The sequence below is a fragment of the Microcaecilia unicolor genome, chromosome 6, assembly GCF_901765095.1.
Source record: "Microcaecilia unicolor chromosome 6, aMicUni1.1, whole genome shotgun sequence".
Classification (NCBI taxonomy): Eukaryota; Metazoa; Chordata; class Amphibia; order Gymnophiona; family Siphonopidae; genus Microcaecilia; species Microcaecilia unicolor.
Window position 1 is genome coordinate 282,091,701 of NC_044036.1, and position 25,599 is coordinate 282,117,299.

The 25,599-nt window shown below is 44.7% G+C and overlaps 1 protein-coding gene across 4 annotated transcripts in view; it reads right to left on the reverse strand.

The window, feature by feature from the left end:
- SEC16A (SEC16 homolog A, endoplasmic reticulum export factor) overlaps positions 1–25,599 on the reverse strand; it is a 106,464-nt gene that overhangs the window by 60,329 nt on the left and 20,536 nt on the right. For all 4 annotated transcript variants that reach the window (XM_030207637.1, XM_030207638.1, XM_030207640.1 and 1 more), the window contains exons 3-6: positions 17,739–17,881; positions 15,597–15,694; positions 15,138–15,261; positions 247–445 (exon numbers count right to left, since the gene is read on the reverse strand). In XM_030207637.1, coding sequence (XP_030063497.1) covers positions 247–445; positions 15,138–15,261; positions 15,597–15,694; positions 17,739–17,881 — 564 coding nt within the window. The remainder of the gene's footprint in view (positions 1–246; positions 446–15,137; positions 15,262–15,596; positions 15,695–17,738; positions 17,882–25,599) is intronic.

Below are 25,599 nucleotides of genomic sequence, written 5' to 3' on the forward strand. Positions count from 1 at the left end.
CCAGGACAGTGTTACTGAATAATACTATATAAATTAGGTAAAATTTTTTGCTGGTCCTAAAGCATCCTATTTTCCATAGTAATATAAAACATTTTCTTTCAGAGATTATATTTGAAGTTTTTTTTTTTTAAGTTTACTCTTCAGAGACTCATACTGCTGAACTGTCCAGCAATTTATTTATTTATTTTTGGGACAAACTGAACTATTGCTTTAAAACAGCCAAACACAAACCTACAGGACACTTACTTGCTGAGAACGAGAACTGAAGCTGCTCCGCCGACTGTGCACACTACGTGAACTAGGAAGGCTGTGAACTGAATGCTCACTGTGGATGCTGCGCCTATCACACTCATCACCATAAGGATCCCTGCGGGGTTCGTTTTCATCATCAAAACTGCCAGCAAACCGAGGGTCATACTGCCAGTGACTGTCATACCCTTCCCGCCTTAAAAGAGAGCAAAAGGCTGAAAATCCTCACAAGGGATTTGGTAAAAATGCAATGAAAGGGAAAAGCAACAGCAGCAAATATTATGGAGTGAAATCATATCTCACACTTTGGTTAACTCTCATCATAGACGACCTCAAGCAGTTCACCATGGGGCCCTTTTACCAAAGTATAGCGTATGCTAACGGACATTAACCCGCGTTAAATGCCGAATGTCCTATTTTATACCTATGGGCATGTGGCACTTAGTGCACACTAAATAAGTTTTAGTAAAAGGGCCTCTATATTTGTTCTCATGTTTCCTGTGGTCTTTTTGTATATGATGTCAGAAAAGGCTGAGTAACAATATGGATCAGAAGCACAGGAAAACATTTAAAAATCTTTACAAAGCATAATGTGTTTACCACTAAATGGGAAATCCATATTAAGGCAAGTGTTTTCTTTGTCCCAGAAACCCACCGAAATCAAGTGACCCAATCAAGGTCACATGATCAGCAGTACAAGGATCTTGAACACATGCCTCACGATATTTGAGATCTAGTCCAATACTCTAACCACTAGCGCACACTCTCACTTTAAAAGGAAATCATTATGGTCACTGTGGATGGTCGTTACCTTCATTCCCTCTTTCTATAGCTTGAGACATGTACATAGTATCTCCAAGGAAAGAAAGGGATAGTAGATGGTATGGATGGGCAGACTGTATAGGACATATGGTCTTTATCTGCCTTCATTTTCTCTGTTTCTATTATTTGAGATGCACCAAAATGTAGGGCTTATCTGATCATTTTCCTTTGTTTAATCCTACCAGATCACTCCAGGACCTGTGGGTTTGTGCTCATTTTACCTGTAGATGGGAGACAAAACAGAGTTGTGCAACCTGCCCTATTTGGGCACTATGCAGCTACAGATCCTCAGAATCTTGAATGACCAAGCAGTGAAGACAAGGAAGATAAAACATCTAAAAAATACTCCCAAAGATAAAACACATAACTGTATGGAGCAACACCATGTTAAACAACTGGAATAGGAGAAGAAATACAAACCCTCTGGTAAAGTAGAATTCAGAAAAACAGCTGGTCTGGTAGGACTAAAGGAAAAAAATCATTAGGTAAGCTCTAAATACTACTTCCTTGTCGTCCATACCAGACCAGTCCAGGACCTCTGGGATGTATAAAAGGGAAAGGGAATGGGGCTTGATATACCGCCTTTCTGTGGTTTTTGTAACTACATTCAAAGCGGTTTACATGGTATATACAGGTACTTATTTGTACCTGGGGCAATGATCTTCAAGGTGAGTGGGACAAAGAAATACCTGTCCTAAGAACTTCCGTGACAAATTCAGCTTCTAGTCTTGCACGAACATCTATACTGTAATGCTTCACAAAAGTATGACGTCGCTCTACAAATATCTAATGGAAACTCTGCCCAACATGCTGACACGCTTTTGGTAGAATAAGCTCACAAACCTGTAGAAAGTTGCTTTCCTCAGAAAACATACACAAGAAATAGACTTTAATCCTTTCCTTGGTCCTCCAAAAAGGACCAAATCTATCCAACTTGCAAAATTCATTATTCACTTTGAGATATTGATGGAGAACTTGGCACACATCCATCAAATTGAACAACTTACACTTTCCCCATAGTCCTCCTTGTAAAAGGAAGGATAATGTCCCAATTAAAATGAAGAGACGATACCATCTTGGGAAGAAAGGTGGAAACAGTTCTAATGATCACACCCACTTCTATGAAACAGAGAGCGAAATTAGGTTTTACCTGAATTTTCTTTCCACTATTCCAGAACCAGTGGGGATAATTCTGTCTATCAACCAGCAGGTGGAGATAAAGATTTTCAGTTCTTTCTTTTGGCATTCAGTCCAGCTCCTCAGTATTTATGTACACAAGCAGTAAGGAGAAACTCAGAACACACAACTAACATTAACCAGATGTGCAAAAATGTATGTACTTCATTCATCTCTGGACAACATGTAGAGAACAAGAGATATGTAGGAAGAACCATGGAAGGTGAAAGTCATTATCTGACCCATTACTTTGCACAGACTAAACGTCTCAGAAACTTCAGGCAGGCTTCTGGAATAGTAGGAAGGACTAATAGAAAGATCAGGTAAGACCTAATTTCTCCTTCCACTACGTAGCCTCCCACTATTCCAGAACCTGTAGAATGGTTAAAAGCAAATCCTAGAGTGAGTAGGATCCTACGATGCTGCCCTTTTTTCTGAGAACCTCACTGCACTTACTCCAGAATAGACTACCTTCTGGGAACCAAGGATTTGATTCCTATGTTGACAGCTGCAAAAATACATGAAATTTCAATTTCCGATCACACTGCCATATCTTGTGACTTTGTTTGGACAGCCAGTAAGCCTAGCTCTTCTCTCTAGAGACTCCATGTCACCCTGTTGTTGGATGCTTTATTTCTACAGCATGTCTCTCAAAAGTCGGCAATAAAGGACAATAAAGACTCTGTACCCTCTTTTATAGTAGTCTGGGAGGCGTTTAAATCCTGCCTTAGGGGTGAAGTAATCAGCTATTCATCTCATATCCGCAAAGTCAATAGTGCTAAAATTACTAATTTGGAAAAGGAGATTCATCAACTTGAAGCGTCGCTTTACACCTCATCGTCCAAGTCTTCTTTGCAACAGCTTAAGTCGCTTAAAATGCAGTACAATTCGTTGCCGTCAAATATCGCTAATGTGATTACCTTCAAACTGAGTGCTGTATATTATTCAGAAGCAAATAAGGCTGGTAAACTACTTGCAACCTATCTAAAGGGCAGGAAAACAAGCCAGAGGACTGCATCTGTTAAATCCCCTGCAGGGTTATCACTAACCTCCTCTTCTCAAATTCTAGAGGCTTTGAATCCTTTTTTAGGTCACTGTACTCTTCAGATTTTGCAGTTCAGGATATTGATGTGCACCGTTTCCTATCAACATTACAATTACCACGTGTCTCGGACTGTCACATCAGACATCTTAGCAAACCTATTTCTCATGATGAAATAATTTCTGCAATCAATAAACTACCTTTAGGTAAAGCGCCAGGCCCAGACGGTATACCTATGGAATTTTATAAGGCCTTCTCTTCTACTATATCAACTCATCTGCTGACCTATTTTCATGCGCTGCTAGAGTCTGCTTTTTCAGGACGCTTTTTGGATGACAACATAATAGTGCTGCCTAAACCCAACAGAGACAGCACCCTCGTACAGAATTACAGACCAATTTTGCTTTTAAATACTGACTATAAAATTTATGCAAAGATTTTATGTTGCAGAATTGAGAACATTGTTCATTCTCTTATACACAGGGATCAGGCTGGTTTTGTTAAGTCCAGAAGTGGTGCTGACAACACCAGATTACTATGTCATGTTATCCACTTTGCTCGGTCAAGGGACTATCCCATACTGTCTGTTTCCCTTGATGCGGAAAAGGCCTTTCACCGGGTAGAATGGAAATACTTGTTTATTGTTCTTAAGCAATTTGGTTTCCCTGACCCGTATATCCATATGGTGCAGCTGCTATACTCCCATCCTTTGGCCCGTATAGTAGCTAATGGTGACGTCTCTAACCCATTCGTTCTGCATACAGGCACCAGACATGGCTGTCCCATCTGCCCCTTGTTATTCAATATGGCTCTTGAACCTCTACTAGTGGCAATTCGAAAATCAGCAGATATTGCTGGTATCTTTCTGAATAAGGAGGAGTTCAAACTCTCAGCCTATGCGGATATCATGTTATATCTCATCAACCCTCAATCATCCTTGAAAGCCCTCTTTAACCTAATATCTAGATTCTCAAAAATTTCAGGATATAAAGTTAATTGGGATAAAACAGAAATGATGCCTTTGAACGACACCTGTACTCCTTTTACCACTCCACAGCTGCCCTGTAAATGGATGTCCTCTTCTATAAAGTATCTTGGTGTCTTCTTCGATAGAGACCTTACCAACACCATTAAAGTTAACTCTGACAAAGTATTTACGCAGGTTGAGTCCTCACTGGCGGCCTGGTCCCCATTAAACCTCACTTGGTGGGGAACGCTAGATACTATCAAAATGATCATAGTCCCTAAAATCACATACACAATGAGCATGAGTCCTCTTCTCTTCCCTTGTGCCTTCTATAGGCGAATGGAAAAGGTTATCACCAACTTTTTATGGAATCTTAAAATGCCCAGAATCTCTCTGAGTAAACTTAAGCTTTCAAAAAGGCATGGAGGAGTAAAATTTCCTGATCTCCTGCTTTATCATAAAGCCTTCATTATGCGGCAGGGCATGGAATGGATCGCTCCTGTGAATGTTACTTCCCCGCCCAGATGGTTAACCTTTGAACAAGCCCTTATCGACCCTTTAGAGCATTCCCATCTAATTGGCATGTGCCTTCCTAAGAGCATTGTTTCCAATCCGATCATCAACACCACTTACAAATTAATGGTATCCTTGGATAAATCTATGGGTATTCCTTGGTCTGATACGCCACTCACCCCTAAATGGAATAATCCTAACTTTTAAATTGATAATAAGCAAGTCTCGTGGTCTCAGTGGCAGCGTATAGGAATTTGGTCTTTAAAAGATATGATCCATATGAGTAGTCAGACATGGAAAGCCCTCTCAGATTTCAAAACAGAATTTTTGTTATCAGATGCCCAATTTTACCAATGGCTTCAGATTAGTTCCATGTTAAAAAAGAAAAATAAAGGTAGATTACAAATACAGTTCCTGACCCAAACCCCAGAGCTTATGGATTTTAATTTGAGGCTTCAGCATACTGGCCACGCTGCTTCCCACATCTACAAATATCTTCTCAGCAAATTCCGCACTAAATGTACAGGTTTACGTAGATGTTGGGAGGAAGACATTCAGCAACCTATCCTATATAATAATTCTCACCTCCAACAGGATGTGCCTGGGACCGTGCCTGCTGGAAGTGGTCTGCTAGGCAGGCACGCACTGACCTCAGTGACAGACAATTTGGCAAAGCAAAACAATCTGAGTGCTGGCCATTAGGACACAGGGTTGATAGGAGAGTTTTAAAAGACTGAAGGAACCGAAAGTGTTAAATGGGGGGAGGGGGGAGTTCTGAACGACTGAAAGACACGAACATTTGGGAAAGGAAAACAAACAATCTGAATGCTGGCCATTAGGACACAGGGTACATAGGAGAGTTTTAAAAGACTGAAGGAAACGAAAGTGTTAAACTGGAGAAGGGGGGGGGGGGGGGGGGGGGGGAGTTGTGAACGACTGAAAGACATGCAAATTTGGGACAGGAAAACAATCTCTATGCTGGCCATTAGCACACAGGGTACATAGCAGAGTTTTAAAAGACTGAAGGAACCGAAAGTGTTGGGGGTGGGGGCAAGTTCTGAATGAATGAAAGAAATGAAAATTACGAGAGGAACATAATCTGAATGCCAGGCATTTGGACACAGGGTAGATAGGACACTTAAAAAAAAAAAAAAAAAAATGAAGGACGTGAAAGTGTTACATCTTGGGGGAGGGGTGAGGAGGAAAGCGGTGGGGTATCTGGATACTGGGCGTTAGGGCCACGGGGGGTACATAGACTTTTGAAAGCCTTAAGGAACCCAAAGTGTGGGAAGGAGGAGGAAAAGGAGGGGAGGGAACGGGGTGAGGGGCATTAGGAACAGGGGAGGGGGCCCTGCCACACACTCTCATTCTCACACACACACTGTCACACAGACAGTCTCACTCTGTCACACACCCGCACATTCACTCTGGCTCTCTCTCTCTCTCTCAAACATACACACTCCCAGGAAAACCTTGCTAGCGCCCGTTTCATTCGTTCCAGAAACGGGCCTTTTTTACTAGTCTCAGATAAATTGTGAGAACAGCTTTGGAAGTCCCTCTTCAGATGCTCTAATTCTTCTACTACTATACAGTCTATGTATTTCTTTATGCATAGATCTCTATGGACGCAATATAAGATGCATGTTATCGCTCCCTCTAACTCTAATGTATGCTGGTCTTGTCAGTCTCAAATGGGTAATATTAAGCACCTTATATTTGATTGTGTGTGCATTCGTAAATACTGGCTAGAAATCTGGTCACAACTGGTAGACATTTTTCACCTTCCTGGCTCAATCACCTATAAATTTGTGATACTCAGAGATCAGTGCTACAAGAGTTTGCTGACTCACAGTGAAGGGACTCTTAGCATTGATGGTATCTTTAGCATTGAAGGTAATCTTCTCACATTGGAAGTCCTTACACCAAGCCACCTACCAGGAATGGTGGAACTTATTGCCTCAAATTTACAAATACAGTACAAATCACTCCTTGCAAAGAAATCTCCTCGTTTTGCTTTATATAGGGAGAAATGGCTACCACTTGTATCTTATTTTAACACTGTACAGTGATAAACACTAAACTTGGTGTATCTCATGGCCTATGCATGCTCCATGCTTTGATTTGTATCCTCCAGCCCCCCCCCCCCTTTTTTTTCTCTCTTCTTCCTCTCTCTTTTCTTAATTTAACCTTAACCTAGAATTGGATAGCTGCTTCTTAAACATGAGCTCAGGCATTGCCATATTTTGTAGAATGTTGCTTGTTGCTATGTTGTGAGCTCTTGTTTATCTCTGTATTGAAAATCAATAAAGAAATCAAACTAGAAAATTTCAGGTAAGACCTAATTCCTCCTTCCACTACGTAGCCTCCCACTATTCCAGAACCTGTAGAATGGTTAAAAGCAAATCCTAGCGCGAGTAGGATCCTAGCGCTGCTGCCCTGAGGACCGAAGCCCCAAAACTGGATTTTGAGTGTGCAGCAACGTCCGCCCTGTAGTGCTTGGAAAACGTATGCAGCGACCATGTTACCACCTTGCAAATATCCACCAGAGACAGTAAGGTAGTCTTCACCCAGGATGTCATTGTACGCCTTGTAGAACGAAACTGCTTCCCCACAAGCAAATAAGCCGACATGATAAATCAACCATCAAGCAATTGTGGGCTTGGAAGCCATGAGACCAAGCCTCTGTTTACCAAAAAAGCACAATCTATCCAATTTGCAAGAACTCACTCGTGACTTCCAGTTATCTAATGAGGACTCTATGCACATCAAGAAGTTCCAAGGAAGAATACCGAGTCCTCTCTGCAAAAGGACGGAAGCTCCACAGATTGGTCGATATGAAATGCTAATACCACTTTCAGAGGAAAGGAAGGAATTGAGAACAGGGAGACCCCAACCTCCAAAAAGCAAAGAAAGGGAGCCAGACAAGAGCCTAAAACTTCAAAACCCTATGTGCCGATGCAACAGCCACCAAGAATACTGTCTTCAGCTTAAGATCTTCAAAAGGAGGCCTTCCGGAGTGGTTCAAAAGGCTTCTGAAGAGCTCAAAGGATTTAACTCAGGTTCCACTCTGGACACAGTGTACGAAAGGGAGTCTGCAAGTGGCCCGCTCCCTGCAAGAATTGAATGATACCCGGGTGAGTCACAAGAGACGTCTTCTGTAGTCAGCCCTTGAAACAGGTCAAAGCCGCAACCTGAACTTTTAGAGAACCCAACCCTGCTTGTGGAAACACTAGGATGTGTGTAATCTGAGAAGAGAAGGGAGAAAGTCCATGCTCAGAACACCAGTCCTCGAACGTCCTCCACCTCGAACGTCCTCCACACCCTCGCATATACCATGGATGTAGAGCGTTTTGAGCCTGAAGCAAGGTAGCAATGACCTTTTCCTTTTAACTGAGTCCTTTCAATGGCCAAGCCCTAAGAGGCACAGATCAGTAGACCGTGTACCTGTGAAAGATGGACAGCATCCCCATCCAGCAGTCGAATCAGGTCCACATACCACAGCCTCCGTGGTTACAAGAATTATTTGACCTCGGTGCAATATGATGCTTTTCAACACACGGCCTACCATGGTCCAAGGAGGGAAGATACATAGTAACACAGTAGATGAAGGCAGATAAAGACCGATACGGACCATTGTTTGCTCAACAAGGTAAAATTCTTAGCCTAAGGTATGATGTGATACTACATATGTATACCTGATCTTGATTTGTCCTTTTTATTTTCAGGGCACAGACATAGAAGTCAGCCCAGCTCTGGTCTTGGTCTCCAACTTCTGAAGTTGTCATCGAAGCCCCATTCCAGTCCATCCAAATGTCCAGCCACAATCAGGGACACAGACTGTAGAAGTCTACCCAGACTGGTTTTGCTTCCCAATTACTGGTATTGGAACCAACAAGCTTAGCGATGATTAGATGGCATGCCTTCTATAAAGGATTCCTTTGTGTAGATTTGTCTCCAACAAGGGCTACAATACAGCATCGATCCTCATCGAGCCTGGTTTTTTCTAAGGGCTGAAGAACTCGGGCACTTTGGCATTCACCACCATCAAGTCCAGAAGTGGAGAACTCCATTGGTCCACTATCAGCAGAGAACCCCTGGCTGGATAGTTCCCATTTGCCTGTGTCCAAGGAGTGCTTGCTAAGACAGTCTGCTTCCACATTCAAGGACTCAGAGATGTCAGCTGCCATCAAGCAGAGAAGATGTTTCTCTGCCCAACTCAAAAGGGAGGCCACCTCCACTGACATTAGATGAATCTGGGTCCTGCATTGCTGGTTGATCTAAGCCATCGCCGTTGCATTGTTGGAGAAAACTCAATCACCAGAAAAGGGAGCAAAGCAGTATAAGGCATTCCATACTGCCCTGAGCGCCAAGTGATTTAATCAACAACTCGGACTCCCTCTTTCATCCAGGTGCCCTGTTGCCAGAAGGAACTTGTAAAGAGCTCCTCAACCCAACTTACTGGCCTCTCTTGTCACCACCTCCCATTGTGCTGTGTTATCAGAAAGGGAGCTCCAATGGTCAACTTTCTGGGCATCAACCACCACTGCATCTTAACTGGCAACCAGTGTCCAAGGAAGATGAAGGTAGTAATTCTGTGACACCAAATAGATTCCTGTAATGGCTGCATACGAGCCCTTGCCCATGGCACAACTTCCACCACCGTCGTCATTGACCCCACAACCTGGGCATAGTCCCAGACTCTGGGCCTAATTTGATTGAGAAGACAAATCTGTTGAACCAGCTTTGACCTCCTGTGCTCCATGAGAAAGATCCACGCTCTGTCAAACAGAACACCCAGATACTCCAGCGTCTGCTATGCAGTTAGTCAGATCTTCTCGAAACTGATCACCCAACTCAATTGAAGAAGATGGACAACTTTGTCCATCGCCACCAAGGAGTCCGAATAAGCCAGCCAACGAGATATGGGTGAACTCCAATTACCTGGCGCCAAAGGAAGACCACCACCATAAACATGGTGAACATTCTTGGAGCCCCGGCAAGACCAAAGGACAAAATCTTAAGCAACAGCCTAGAACTGCAAAGCGTAGAAACTGCAGTGGCTTAGTTTCCCCTAGCTCTTTTACCAAATTACTGAGATCTTCTCCAAGTAGCCACTGGCCCCAAAAGGACAGTTTAGCTAGGTGTAACTGATGCTACATCTGCTGCCCAATGTCACTACCAGAGTTGCCAATGTGCCGTGACAGTCAGAGATGTACTGCAGGCCGTAACCCATAACATGTCATAAATAGCATCTGCCAAGCAGGCCATCCCCGCTTCCATCTGGGCGTTGACACCCTTGTGTTGTTGACTGCTGATGCTACTTCAAGCAAGCTTTTGCCACAAACGAGCTGCACACTGTCACTTGAAGGCCCAAAGAGGCCACCTCAAAGTCTTGTTTCAGCGAGCTTCAAGCTTCCTATCCTGTAGGTCTTTTAGGGCAATGCTCCCTTCCACCAACAAGATGGTCTTCTTAGTCACTACAATAACCAGGGATTCCATCCTGGAAGCTGCAATTTATCTTTCTCCTCTGGAAATAATGGGTAGAGGCGAGCCATGGCTCTTCCCACTCTCAGCCTTGCATCTGGTGAAATCCATTCTACTGTAACCAGGTCCTGAATGTCTGGATGCATCGGGAGGGCCATAGAAGAACCTCTAAGCCTCCTCATGATCGACAAAGATGGAATTCCTGATGCCAAAGCAGAAGGTTCCTCAATGGAAAGTACTGCCAGTGACTCAGAAATAGTACAGAGCTCCTCTTTATAAGACCATCTCAGTACTTTCGGATCATTCCTTTCTTCAGGAGGGAGCTCTCCCTCCTCTAACGGTTCCTTCATTGATGGTTCCTCTGAACAGACTGAGGCCTCATCAGATAAGAAGGGAGAAGCAGAGAAAGAAAGCACCTCATCTGAACACTCCTGGATGTCTGAACAAGATCTTAGGAGCCAAAGAGGCAGTGGGGCGAGAAAGTGAAGTGCCTTGCAGCAGCTCTGACTGTCCCTGCTTCTGTTAATAGGCCTGGCGTTAACAGCAATATAAAATCTGGAGAAAAAGATCCCAATGCAGCTGAATGCTCTATTGGGCACTGGGGCTGTAAAATGGCGGCTGTGCTCCACATGTGACCAGACATCACTCCTTGCTACCTGTTGGCCCTGACAAATTGGAACGCATTCCTGATCTCTCCTGTATCAAACTGCACAAAGACCCTGCTGGAGAGCCCGAAGACCCCGACATATTCAAATACTGCGCCAAATCTGAAGATATGCTGCCATTAACCATTTTCTCTGTGTCCTGCACGATTCCTGGCTTGCACACACAACAATGCCCCGATGCTGGCCGCCGGGTCCCACAGCAGGAAAACCGCTTAACTGCCTCCATGGGAGTCACCATTCACCCCTACTGCCACAAGCACAGCACGTGTCCCAAGAGGTGAGTCAGGAACTTGCAGCCCTCTAAATGGTTCCAAGTCATCAAACTTTAGTCAGACTTACTACTGCTTTCTGTTCTCCCCAAGCTCACAGTCTCTACAAGTCTTACCACAGATGAGAAAGGCTCAGGACTGATTCTTTCCTTTTTTTTTAATGTGCTGGAAAAGGAGAACTCCACAGGAAACAGGGAAGAGGTGAAGGGAAGGAAGAAGTAAATTCATGGGGCACCAGAGACAGGGATCTGAAGACCTCCAGATAGTAGTCCGCAGACTCAAACCACCCGTAAAGCTCAACTGGGGACCAGTTGACCAACTAGTCCAGGAGCAAAGCACTCAAACCCAAAAGGCTGAAAAATGTGTCCATCCACCTGCTGGAGATAGAAATAGCTGAACTGGATGCCAACAGATATATCTCAGCTCAGTTTTCAGTTCACTATCTCCACCTGCTGATTGATGGACAACTATCCTCACATGTTCTGGAATATTGGAAAGCTAAGTAATGGAAAAGGACTAGAGTCAATGGTTTCCCCAGTACCAATGGCAGATATTGTATCAGACTCAACCAGAACATATGTATGTACTTGCATTTCCAGAAGGCATACATCAGATACAGTCTGCTACCCCAATTAACACACACAGCTGTTGGTACGCATCCAGCTCGGCTGGCCTCCAATTGTGAAAAACAAGCCCTAATAAAAATGCAAAGTGACATTCACGTAATTTAGCACTATACACCAGGGAAGGCGTAGCCTTTACAGCCTGAAGAAATTCTTCCTCCGTTAAGATATGCTTCTCTGAGGTCTAGCGCTGGAACAAGTTTTTCTGGCTAAACAGTCGCAATAACTCTACTTAACGTTTCCTTCTTGAAGTGGAGAGCCTGATTTACTGATTTTAGATCAAAGATGGGCTAATATTTTTTTTTTGTTACATTTGTACCCCGCGCTTTCCCACTCATGGCAGGCTCAATGCGGCTTACATGGGGCAATGGAGGGTTAAGTGACTTGCCCAGAGTCACAAGGAGCTGCCTGTGCTGGGAATCGAACTCAGTTCCTCAGTTCCCCAGGACCAAAGTCCACCACCCTAACCACTAGGCCACTCCTCCATTAATATAATCCTTTTTTTGGAAAAACAAAGTAAACTGAATACCTTCCTGTGCCCAGTTTGGATTTCAGTACAGCAAGCATTGCCCTTAGGTTCTGAAGAGATGACACTGCGTCCCCTTTTTTGGGTTCTCAACAAAGATATCAGGAAAGAGGTCTTTTAGAGGTTGTGCCAACTTTAATTTTTAACCTTGACCTATTACATTCAGTACCCACTGATCGAATGTGATCAAGTCCATTCCTCAAGAAGAGACGACCGTCCCCAATTTGCACTGTCACAGAATGATCTACAGCCCATCACTGGGCAGAATAAGTGGACCTCAAGGCCTGGGTTTCCTAGAGTGCTGGCTTCCTGACATCCCTAAACCTTGCTTTAGCATGTGGCTGGAAAGAGGACATCTAGGCCTACCCTCAGGTAACTGATAGTTTGGGTTTTCCTAAGTCCTTAACTATTTTCTCTAAGACTTCTCCAGCAGCAGTTTATCTTGAAAATTAAGCCTACTAAAGTGTACCTTCAAAGCTGTATCCACTGCCCGCTTTCTAAGCCATAATGACTGTCAGGCTGATACCATCACTACCATATCTGTAGCTGAAGTTCTGACCAAATCATACAAAGCATTGGCTATACAAGACAAATTAACCTCTAAATGGCTGAAGCCCTCAAATGATTCAGGTCCTTTACCTTTGAGGAGCTGTGATTTGCTGGGTCAAAAGGACTGATGCTCTGGCCACATAAGCAGAACAAATAGTGGCTTGCAGCCCCAAGGTTGTTATCTCATAAGAGAATAATAGCCATACTGGGTCAGGTCAATGGTCTATCTAGCCCGGTATCCTGCTTCCAACAGTGGCCAACCCAGGTCACAAGTATCTGACAAAAACCCAATTAGTAGCAACATGCTTGCTTCAGGGGAGATTTTACCTTGTGGTCCTGAACATTTAGGGCAGAATCTCCTTCTACTGGAATAGTTGCTTTCTTAGTTACTGCAGTAACCAAGCCCTGTGCAGTCTTAGCTTTTCCTTCTTGTCAGGCACCAAACACTACCGCTTGGACATAGCTCGGTCCACTCCAATCAAATGGGAACTTGCACCATCTAATGGGACTGGGAAAGTCTCTGAGGTCTAATACCAGCCAGACTGCATTAACCTTATTCAAGGTTAGCAATGATGGAAGATCTTCCTTATGAAACAAACAGCCACACCAGTGGGATCATCTCCTTCTACTGCGGGAAGTTCTCCCTCTTCTAAGTCACTGAGGGAAGCTGTAAGCAGGACTCTCGAGGGTCCAAAGGAGACACCGAACGCAAGACCACCAGCAAGGATGGAAAGACAAGCCGCTCCCCCCCCCCCCCCCCCTTGTTGCATTTTAACAAAACACCTGATATGATAAAAGCACAAATTCAGGAGAGAATTGAGTCTCTGCTGTCAGAGACGCTGCTGAGGAAGTTGGTATGAAGGAATTAAGCTGTGCCCTAGGAACATTCAAATACTCCTCCTGCAACTCAGGGAGCTTGCCTCGATGTTCAGCAGATCCCCCCCCCCCTCAAGTCTGCAGCTGCATGTAATAAAATGGCTGCGCCTTTCTCAGACTCCTAGAAGAATGCAGGAAATCTCTTTGTTCGCCACAGCCTGCTTTCTGCTTGCGGACGGGCTGCCTCTTGCATCCTCTGCTGGTGTATTGCTTAGTGAGCATAAGGAGCAGTCCCCGACACTCTCTAGCAGTCCCTGTAGCACTTCACACACTCAGCAGGAGTGCCATAGTCCAGTCTACACAGCTCTCCTCAGGCACCTTAGGTGCAATAACAAATCAAGCCTGTGGATATGGCCTGCATTCAGCTGACTGTTTGCTCCACCTACCGCGGGACAGCTTAGCGAGTCTCTTCCAGCCACAATATATCCAGTAAGTTCACCTGGGGATCAAAAAGTTAATAGACAGACTCACCTCTTCACAGCAGAAGCTGAACTCAACTTCAACAAGGTCTGTTTACAGACCGCCCTTTCTGAGAAGTACTGGATTATTGTTGTTGGGGGGGGGGGGGGTTGGGGGGGAGGGGGTTCCTTTGAACTGTCCCCAAGCTCTACCAGCAGTGTGTTATTTTCTATTTCTTCTTTGAGATCTCCCACTGTTTGCCAGGGAGCTCCCTGCTTCACAGCTCTCTAGCTGCCACAGGAGCTAATACCAAGCATAGTCTAGGAGCTGCATAGTCAACCATTACCATCTGTCTGAGACAGTGAAATACTGAGGATCTATAGCTGCATGTTGCCAAAATGGAGATATAGGACAAAGAGTTGTACAACCTGCCCTATCTGCTAGTTGACAGGCACAAACCCACAGGTCTCGGACTGGTCTGATATGGACAAGATATAATTTGCTTTGTCCACTGTTTTAGCAAAAGGACAAACGCTCCAAAAATTTACACAGTGCAACAGACCTGAAAGAAAGAACTCCTCTGCTTGACAAATCCTCTTCTAATTCCTCAAGGCAATATAATATGCCTGTCTGATATTCAGAACTATAGTAAGCAAACTACTCAAGAGCAACAGTAATTCTACTAGAAACTAAACTTGGTTTTTAACATTTCTTTTCTGCAAAAGAGCATGAGCTGCTCATAGCTTTGTAAAATTTTTTCTTTAAACTAATTTTGGAGATTGTTGGTGGACAGTGGGAATGAGGGGCCCTGCTGAAGCAAAAAGTTTAAAAAAAAAAAAGGCAGCAAACATTTTGAAAATCTTTATATCAACAAAATGTCATAGAAAAATTACTAAAAATTAATTACACAAACAACTCTTCCCTTCCACTTCCTGCAAGCCAGTTAACACGTACCCCTATGTTCCACTATCACTAACCTGGTAGCATAGAGCCTTTGATAGGCATCATGATCCGTTTCATACCAGTATCTACGGTCATAACTCCTGTGGTCTCTGTACCTGGGATCATAAGCTGCTGGATAACGGTCCCATCGAGTAGGATCTAACCCAGTAAAATGACAAAATTAATTTTCACAAAATAAGGCTTACAAAAATAATATGACAATTAGTTTGGCTATTGAACAATGTACTAATGCTCAGTTAAAAAAATAAAGAAATAAAAAGGTGGAGGGGGGGAAATAAGGCTGTCTTAAGTTTAAGTTTCTGTGAAAAGTTTTACAATGTACAGAATCAAATTTACGTGCTGGGAAGATCACAAAGGAGTTCTGTTCAGGCATAAACCAAAATGTTTTTCACATTCCACATCAATACATCAAATACACCAACAGAATACTGTGCTCTCTAGCACCAATTCCTGAAAATATTGATCAATATTACCTCCATAATCATATTGGCCTGAGTAATAATAGTCTGCATAATAATCGCTATGCGAGCTCCAGCCACTCTTTGGATTAGAATAATCCAGGTACTCTTGCCTGAAGAGGAAGCACGTGACAAAAAAAAAAAAAAAGATTAAACAATAATTAAGGGGGTAAATCCCTATTAGTTCAACAAAGCCCAAACTTTGAAGCCCATATTTCAATGCTGGTTTAAAGATTAAGTATTAATTATGTATCCCATGGCCTGCACTTAAACTAAAATGAGAAACATCTGTTGTCATACAATTTACATGGGAAATTACTTGTAAAATATTAGGATCGACAGTGCCACTGAGATTGCAAGATGATGTGTTTAATCCCAGGCCCACCAATAAACTAAAATCTGTTAGAAAAAAAGGTATACAAGTCTCTTCCCTCGTTTTATTTTTATATCAGCTTTGTACATAATCTTCAAGAACAAACTTGAGAAAGGATCACAGTGCACAAAAAGGAAGAAAACCTTCACTCATAGAAAATAACCCATTACTGTGAAAACCATGAACCCTCAATTAAGGTCTGAGATTTCTACAAAACAGGAGGACAAAGAAAGGAGAAGATTAAAAAAAATTCTAAAAGGAGGCATATACAAATTACACAGAGAACCACAAAAGGTAGTAATGGGGTTAACCAACAGTTATCTAAAACTGGTTCCCTGGAACATAAGTATAGTCATATTGGGTCAGACCAATGGTCCATCTAGTTCAGCATCGTTCTAACAGTGGCCAATTCAGGTCACAAGTACCTGGCACAAACCCAATTAGTAGCAACATTCCATGCTACCAATCTCAGGGCAAGCAGTGGCTTCCCCATGTCTATCTCAATAGTAGACTATGGACTTTTCCTCCAGGAACTACACTATCCACTGTTACCAGATTCTCTGGCAACAGTTCCAGAGATGAATTATTCGTTGAGTGAAAACATATTTCCTCCTATTTGTTTTAAAAGTATTTCCATGTAAATAGTAAGGTCAGTTATAATTTAAAACATAAAAAACAGCCCTATATTTCACCACACATTTTTAAAAATTCCTTTGTAAAAAGACTTGTGTAATTTTGTGATTACTACATAGAACTGTGTACAGTGATAGCACTCCGAGTTTGATTATGACAGCTCATGTTCTTTCTGTATGGGAAATGACTGATTCAATTTAAGGTGTCAGGCAGGGCCTTACTACGCTTCACAAAAATATTTTCCTGTGCAGTCAGCAAACACTGCCAACTTTTTTCTGATGCTTTTAGAAGTTCTTGAACCTGTATCAGCTTCATCCTTCAAAATACAAACAGTTTTTTTCCTCAGCTCCATGCTACCATTTTGTGTCTTTCTTCCATCTCTTTAACATCCTCATATTCCACTACTTATATTTTTTTAGTTGACTTGGAATAAAATGGATAGTCACTGTTTCTAAAATCTGACTTCCTTAAAGCTGCTTTAGAGTAATTCGTGAATTACACTATCAGTAAAATATCTGCACAAGACACTCCTGAAAGTCAGAACAGCAGTTCCTCCATTTACCCCACTGTGTAACTTTGCAAGTGACTTTTAAAAAATTTAATATCTAAGGGGTCCTTTTACCAAGCTGCGGGAAAAAAGACCCCGAGGTAGTGGCTGGGGCTGTTTTTCTTGCACACCAGGACCATTTTTACTGCAGTGGGTAAAAAGCCCCAAGAACAAAATGGCCAAGCGGTAAGAAAACTCTTACCACGTGGCCAGGCAGTAGGGAGTCCTTACCGCCACTCACTGAGGTGGCAGTAAAGGCTCCTGTGGTAACCCAGTGGTCATTTCCGGGGTTTTTTCTCCCGGAAGTGGCGCGCACTTGACCCGGAACAACCACGCACTTGACCCGGAACAACCACCGGCAGCTGTGTTGGGCAAGTGGTAGTCCCGGAATAGCAAGTGGAAAGCCAGTGTTGGATTTACCAGCACTCTGAAAAGGGCCCCTAAGTTCTTCTACAAAATTTAAGAAAAAAGTCAGACAATAAGACAGCTTCAATATCTACAATGAATTTTTGATTGTTTTTATGCAGAAAAGACCTATTCCTAGGACTTACAAACAACGGGGAGATTACACTATCACTTTCAGTTCAGTGTCAGCACTTTGTACCTTGAAGGTGGTCTATCCGAGCACTGGCTTGATCTGGAGCTGGGACGTTCCTGTTCATTGTACCGATACTTCCCAGGATCCACATAAGCGGAACTGCTGTTATAGTGTTGGTAGCGAGGATCATAAGCTCCATAGGCATCCTCCTGAAACAATTTTTTATATTACCACCTCTTAGAGGATGTAAAATAAAATCAATTATTGCACATCTGTCATTCATAGTCCAAACAAGCTACAATTATTGTCTTTTTTTCCCCTGTTTTAGGAGTCCCATTTACAATAAAAGGATTAGCACCTTGAACTACATCTTTGCTACAATGCAGGAATAATCTTTAAAGCTTCCAATCTGTCCGACTCTCAAATAGTGTTCACGGCTGAATATCTGGAGCTAACTGGCTGCAGTATTCTCTAGCTCTACAAAAAACAACGTGTGTCAGTTCAGAGAATACACAGCTCAGTTCTGAGATTTACTCCAGGGGATATTGTGTATTTCTAAATTCTGCATGATTAAGGTCTAAAGATATTACTCTTACTAATGAAAAAAAAATCATCATTCAAGGGAATACTAGATGTGGTGTACTTAGATTTTAGCAAAGCCTTTGACACAGCTCTGCATTAATGATATAAATAAACTGAATGCCCTCAGTATAACTGACTGGGTTAAAAACTGGTTAAGTGGAAGGCGAGAAAGGGTAGTGGTAAACAGAGTTCATTTTGAGGAAAGGAATGTTACAAGTGGTGTGCTGCAAGGATTGGTCTTGGACCAGTTCTTTTTAACACTTTTGTGAGCAATATTGTAAAAGTGCTGTCTAGTAAGGTTTGTCTCTTTGTAGATGATACCAAAACCTGCAATAGAGTAGACACCCCTGATGGTGTGGATAACATGAGGATGGACCTAGTAAAGGCTGAAGAATGGTCCAGATTTGGCAGTTAAGACTTAACGCTAAAAAATGCGGTGTCATGCATTTGGCCTACAAAAACCCAAGGAAACGGTACAGTTTATTGGGGGCGTTGTGGGGGGGCATTTCTATGCACAAAAGAGGAGCAGGACTTGGGGGTGATTGTATGTCTTGATCTTAAGGTGGTCAAACAGGTAGAAAAACCGAAAGCAAAAGCCTGCATACCTAATACTTTTGAACTGGCCCTGCAAGGGGAAAAAAAAAATAAAAAAATAAATAAATCCTTAATCATATTTGGGCTACAAAATCTTGGGGGGGGGGGGGGGGGGGGGGTGGGTAAGTATTTCTGTGCACAAAAGAGGAGCAGGACTTAGGTGTGAATGTATGTCATGATCTTAAGATGGCCAAACAGGTAGAAAATGCAAAAGCAAAAGCCAGCATACCCAATATCTTTGCACTTGTCCTGAAAGATAAAAAAAAACCCCAAAAACTAAATTCTTAGTCTTCTATAAAACAATTACACAGAAACACAGTGAAATATGAAAAAGCAAGGTAAGGTTTACTTCTATTTATGGCTACATAGAGACCTATAGGAGGAAAGTCCTTTTTTTCTGACAGAGGGATCAATATTATAATTGCACTTAGAAGTTTTGCCAGTATTTGGATCCCCTTAAAAAAGTGAAAGTGAACAGAGGAGGAAGGCACAGATAAGCATGTTTTGGACTTGATGAAAGAAGGATTTGGCATGAAAGCAGTTAATCTGAATCAAGGGCTACAAGAAGGTCACAGCGAACCAGCCACTCACTGTTCTTTTAAAGTCACCTAGCAGATCGGCAGGGAACTGCAGACAAGTACAGTAAGAACAGTACAGCCCTTCTGAAGTTGCTTTACAAAAACAAAAGGTTTTATTTTCATAAAAAGTGGAATTATGTTATGTTCTTCTGTTTTCACAAGGAGAACAAAGTTTAGCTTCACAAGTTTTAACATTATAAACTGAACATAAATAAAATTATAAAGATTTCTAACAGCAGCATGATAAGGAGTTGATCTGGTTTATGGTCTTCCTACTGGTGCATCAAGCCTTGAAGCAACAAGCACCATATTATCTGATGACAACTTTGCGGCCTTATGCATCACGGCGAGAACTGAGATCTAAGACTGTACAGCTTTTAGTGGCGCCCTCTCAAGGATTTTCAACTTGCAGAAACACGAAAATGTGCTTTTTTGTTTGCTGGTCCTGAGAGATGAACTGCTTGCCTGGTATATTAGATTATTGTCTGATACACTCAATTTTAGGAAACAACTGAAATCGGTGCTTTATTCACAAGCGTTTAGTATTGAAGTTCAGGGGTAGTAGCAGTCATCAGTGTACTTGTAGTTCATTAATTTATTGGACCTCCATTCAGAAGGTAAAATTATGTCTTACCTGATCATTTTCTTTCCTTTAACGCAGCAAATGAATCCAGGAACTAATGGGTTAAGTCCGCCTACCAGCAGGTGGAGATAGAGACAAACAAACTAAAGGCAGTGATGCCAGACGGCCAGCTCCTTCCTCAGTAAGTATGTCATTCGTAAGCATTTTCCAAGGCCAAAAATATGAAACCAATAACAACCAGAAACCATCCTCACTATGAAAAACAGAGAACCAAATAAGAACTTCGAAATAACTGCAACTTGATCCAGAAATCGGAATCCTTTCCGTGTTCCCAAATCTGTCTGAACTCTGCAAAGAGAACCCGGAAGGAAAAAATAGCCACACTGTGTGGAAAATGAAAAAAATAAAATGTCGGCTGAACTAGGGAGGGATCCTGGATTCATCTGCTGCGTTAAAGGAAAGAAAATGATCAGGTAAGACATAATTTTACCTTCCTTGTCACTTGCAGCAGATAAATCTAGGAACTAGTGGGATGTACCAAAGCATTCCTTAAGTAGGGTGGGAAGCCGACGCTCCCCGCGCCAACACTCCCGCCCCAAAACTCGCATCCTCCCGAGCAGAGACGTCTAGCCTGTAATGCTTTGCAAAAGTATGATGGGACGCCCAAGTAGCCACCCGACAAATCTCTTCCAGAGATAACGCTGACGCCTCCGCCCAAGAAGCCGCCTGTGCCCAAGTAGAATGTGCCTTCAGGGCCACTGGACACGCCCGCCCTTGTAGCAGATACGCCGCTCCAATGGCTTCCCTAATCCAGCAAGCAATGGAAGCCTTAGAAACCGCCTCACCTCTTTTCAATCCCGACAAGAGCACATAGAGATGATCCGAGCATCGAAACTCGTTAGAGATCTGCAAGTACAGAAACAAGGCTCTCTGCATGTCCAGGAAACGTAGCGAGGCAACCTCCCCCGGATAATCCTCTCTTCGAAAAGACGGCAGATAAACCGTCTGATTAACATGGAAAGCCGAAACCACTTTAGGAAGAAAGGACGGCACCATCCGGATTGACACCCCTGCTTCAGAACAATGCAAAAAAGGATCTCTGGAAGACAAAGCCTGAATTTCAGAAATCCTCCTAGCCGAAGCAATGGCCACCAAAAACACTGTTTTAAGTGTTAGATCCTTCTCAGAAACCTTATTCAACGGCTCAAATGGTGGGACCTGGAGGGCTCGCAGTACCACCTTCAAATGCCACGCCAGGCACGGCTGCCGCAAAGGAGGCCGAAGCTGAAGAGCCCCGCGTAGGAAACGACCCACATCAGAGTGAGCTGCTAAAGAGGAACCGTCCAGTTTGCCCCTAAAACAAGCTAGAGCAGCCACCTGCACTCGAAGACCATCCTGAAGGAACTCCAGAATAACTGGAATGTCCGCCCGAAAAGGCGATTCAGCACGCAAAGCACACCACGCCGAGAAAGCTTTCCACACTCGCGTGTACGCTGCTGAAGTAGATTGCTTCCTTGCCCCCAAAAGAATGGCAATGACTGGTCCTGAAAATCCCTTGTTCCTCAGCTGCCGCCTCTCAATAGCCAGGCCATAAGACGGGAGGGATTTTCCATCTGAACTGGCCCTTGACGCAGCAGATCGGGAGTCAGTTGCAATGGTGGCTCTGAGAGTGCACGAACGAGAGCCACATACCACGGCCATCGGGGCCAGTCTGGGGCCACTAGAACGACTGGCCCCCGATGCCGTCCTATGCGGCAAAGAACTCTCCCTATCAGAGGCCACGGAGGAAAAACATACAGTAGCTGTTGTTCCGGCCATGGCTGAAGAAGAGCGTCCAATTCTGCGGATCCTGGCTGCCGTTTGTGGCTGAAGAACTGTGGAACTTTGGCATTGCAAGCCATGGCCATGAGAGCCATTACTGGTCTTCCCCAACGTTGACAGATCAGCCGAAAAGCTGAGTCTGACAGTGTCCATTCCGCTGCGTCCAAAAGAGTCCGACCGAGAAAATCCGCTTGAACATGGTCTTGATCCACAATGTGCGCTGTCGACAGACTCTGAACATGCGCTTCCGCCCATACTAGAAGACGAGACGCTTCCACTGCCAAGGGAAGACTGCGAGTGCTCCCCTGCCGATTGATGTAGGCCACCGTCGTGGTGTTGTCCGAGAATACACGAACCGCCTGCCCCTGCAGAAGGTCCTGAAAACTCTGCAGCGCATTCATGACTGCTCGCAACTCCAGATGATTTATCGGCCAAGTCGCTTCGAGAGGGGTCCACGATCCCTGGTCTACTCGATGAAGACAATGGGCTCCTCAGCTCGCAAGGCTGGCATCCGTCACGACTACCAGCCAATTGGGAGACGCCAGAGAAACACCCTTGTGCAAATTGGTTGACCGGAGCCACCACGCGAGACTGTCTCTGGCCCGGCTCGACCAAGGAAGGCGTTGTTGATAATCCAGCGACGTCGGCAACCATCTGCTCAAAAGGAAATTCTGAAGAGGCCGCATGTGAGCCCTGGCCCATGGAATGACCTCCAAGGTCGCCGTCATGGAACCAAGGAGCTGAACGTAGTCCCACATTAGGGGAGCGCGATGACTCAATAAGGTCCATAACTGAGAAAGCAATTTGATCCTTCGTCCCTCGGGAAGAAACACCTTCCCCCGCTTTGTATCGAATTGCACTCCAAGATACTCCAGACTCTGAGTAGGAACTAGATGACTCTTGTCCATATTGACCACCCAACCTAAGAATTGCAACACCGCAATCACTCGGTCGATGACCACTCGACTCTCCCCTGCTGTCATCACCCAAATCAGCCAGTCGTCGAGATATGCATGCACTCGAATCCCCTCCTTCCACAGGAATGCCGCCGCCACCACCACGACCTTGGAAAAAGTGCGTGGGGCAGTGGCCATTCCGAAAGGAAGGGCCCGAAACTGGAAGTGCTGACCCAGCACCGCAAATCTGAGAAATCTCTGATGGGGCTGCCAAATGGGAATGTGCAGGTAAGCTTCCCTTAAATCGAGAGCCGTCAAAAACTCAACTGGTTGAACAGCAGCAATAACTGCCCTTAATGTCTCCATGCGGAAGTGACGAACCCGCAAAAACTGGTTTACTTTTCTGAGATCGAGAATAGGCCGAAAAGCCCCTCCCTTCTTTGGAACCACAAAGAAGATGGGGTACCGACCTGTGCGCCTTTCGAGGAGGAGGAACAGGCACGATAGCCCCTATCCTTAGCAGGTCTCGCAAACACTGCAGAACCGCTGTCCTCTTGGCCCACGATATACAGCGGGACTCCAGAAAAAAGTCTGCGACGGGAGAGAATTCTAGCTTGTAACCTTCTCGCACCACATCGAGGACCCACTGGTCCGAAGAAATTCTGGCCCACTCTGGAAGAAACAGAGAAAGCCAACCACCGATCTGCTCTCCTCCCGAGTGGACCTGCGCCCCATCATTGGGAGGCCCGAGAAGGAGCCCCCTGATGAGAGGGGGGTCCAGCCGGACGCTTCTCGTTGCGAAAGGAAGAACGCTGCAAGGCTGCGTTGGAACGCCCAGGGCAATACAGTCGCGTCTCTCTGAAACGTGACCTCGAGGCTCCATGCCTGGAAGTAGACTTGGGTCTATCCTCCGGAAGACGCTGAGATTTTGAATCCCTCAAATCTTTAAACAATCTTTTCTAGATCTTCCCCAAAAAGCAATTTCCCTTGGAAAGGCAATTTAATGAGCCGTTGCTTAAAGGCCATATCTGCGGCCCAATGACAGAGCCACAGAAGACGCCGAGAGGAAACGGTCAAGGCTATGAGTTTGGCCAAAGCACGGACCAAATCATACAAGGCATCCGCCAAGTACGCCAGTCCAATATCCATCAGTGACATCTGAGGAGTTCCCGGCATATCAGACTCCGAAATCAAATCCATGACAGAACGTAGCCAACTGAGAAAAGCTCAAGCCGTATAAGAACTACAAACAGAAGCTTGAAGTGTCAAAGTGGCCACCTCAAAGGCATGTTTTAAAGAGGCCTCTAGCTGTCTGTCTTGTATATCCTTAAGTGCCACAACAACTTCCACTGGAAGAGTAGTCTTCTTAGTGACCGCCGTCACCAAGGCATCCACCCTAGGTAGAGCAAACTGCTCTAACGGTCTGCTGAAACCAGATACAGCCTGGCCATAGCCCTGGCTACTTTCAGCCCCCCCATCCGGATTCGCCCACTGGGCCAAAATCAACTCTTCAATAACTTCATGTACCGGAAAGGCCTTAAAAGGTCGTCTGGTACTAGCCATCTTGGGGTTCACCCTCTATATCCAGGGCTTCCAGTGCCTGAGAGATAAAGGAGGACAACTCCTCCTTATGGAAAATTCTCACGGCGGAAGAGTCCTCCGGTTGGTCAGTGAGGACACCGTCCTCCACCCCCGTCTGCTCTGAAAGAGCCACCACGGAGGAAGCTGCAGGCAGCTGTATGCAGGACCCCTCCTCAGACCCCAAAGAAAGCCTAGGCTTTTTAAGGGAGGAGAAATCCTCTGGGGAAAAACCCAAAATCTCTTGGTTACCCCCAGACCCCCAGGGAGAATCAAAGGCTGAAGCTGTTGCAGCCGTATGAGGGGGGGGCAAGGCCCTTTTCAACAAAAACGCCTGATGGAGCAGCAAAATAAACTCTGGCGAAAACCCCTCCCCCGCAACGGAGTTCACAGCCATGGCACCTGCACCACCACCCACATTGCCTGACGGCACCCCCGATTCCCCTACCAGCGGAGAAGAAGCTTTGCCCAAAACCGCTACCAGAGCCGGCTCCGCAACCGATTGCAAAATGGAGCGAGAATCACCAGGCTCTGGGCGGGAAAGCATGCTCTCGGGGGGGGGGGGGGGGGGGGGGGCACCACTCCGTCGAGTCCCGACAAATCAGTGCACCCTGCGCTGCAAAGGCCCGCCGCCGAAAGCCATTTCCCGCATCAGGAATAGCGTTTTACCGCCTCCGCTGCCATCGCCTGTCCCCGAACAGGAACCCAGCAGGACTTACCCCGGACCAGGAAAGCGCGGGAACTGACAGCTGAGCTGAAGAAAAAAACAACTCCACTTCGAGGCAGGCTCAGACAAGCAGGCAACAGAAAACAGGACTCGGACAGCAGTAACACAAACCTGCTCTCAGCAAAAACACACTCCCTGTTTCTCTTTTTTTTTAGTGAGGAGGCAGAAACAAACAGGGAAGGAAAGGAACAGCAAAAGCCTGTTCAGAGGGAATCTGAGGTGCAGCAGGGACCCAGCAACTGTGTATGCTGCCAAAGGGGACACCACCAGTCCGCCACCCCTGGTTCAAACTGGCCACCAGCCCAGGAGCACCCTCAGAGGCCTTGGGCCCAGGAGCTGGAGAAAAAGCCATCCACCACCTGCTGAGATAGAGACATACTAACTGAAGAAGGAGCTGGCCGTCTGGCATCACTGCCTTTAGTTTGTTTATCTCTATCTCCACCTGCTGGTAGGCAGACTTAACCCACTAGTTCCTGGATTCACCTGCTGCAAGTGACAAGGAATGTTTGTTATTGTGCTGTGGACTTTTTTTTTTTTTTATCATTTTAAGATTATGCATGTAGATATA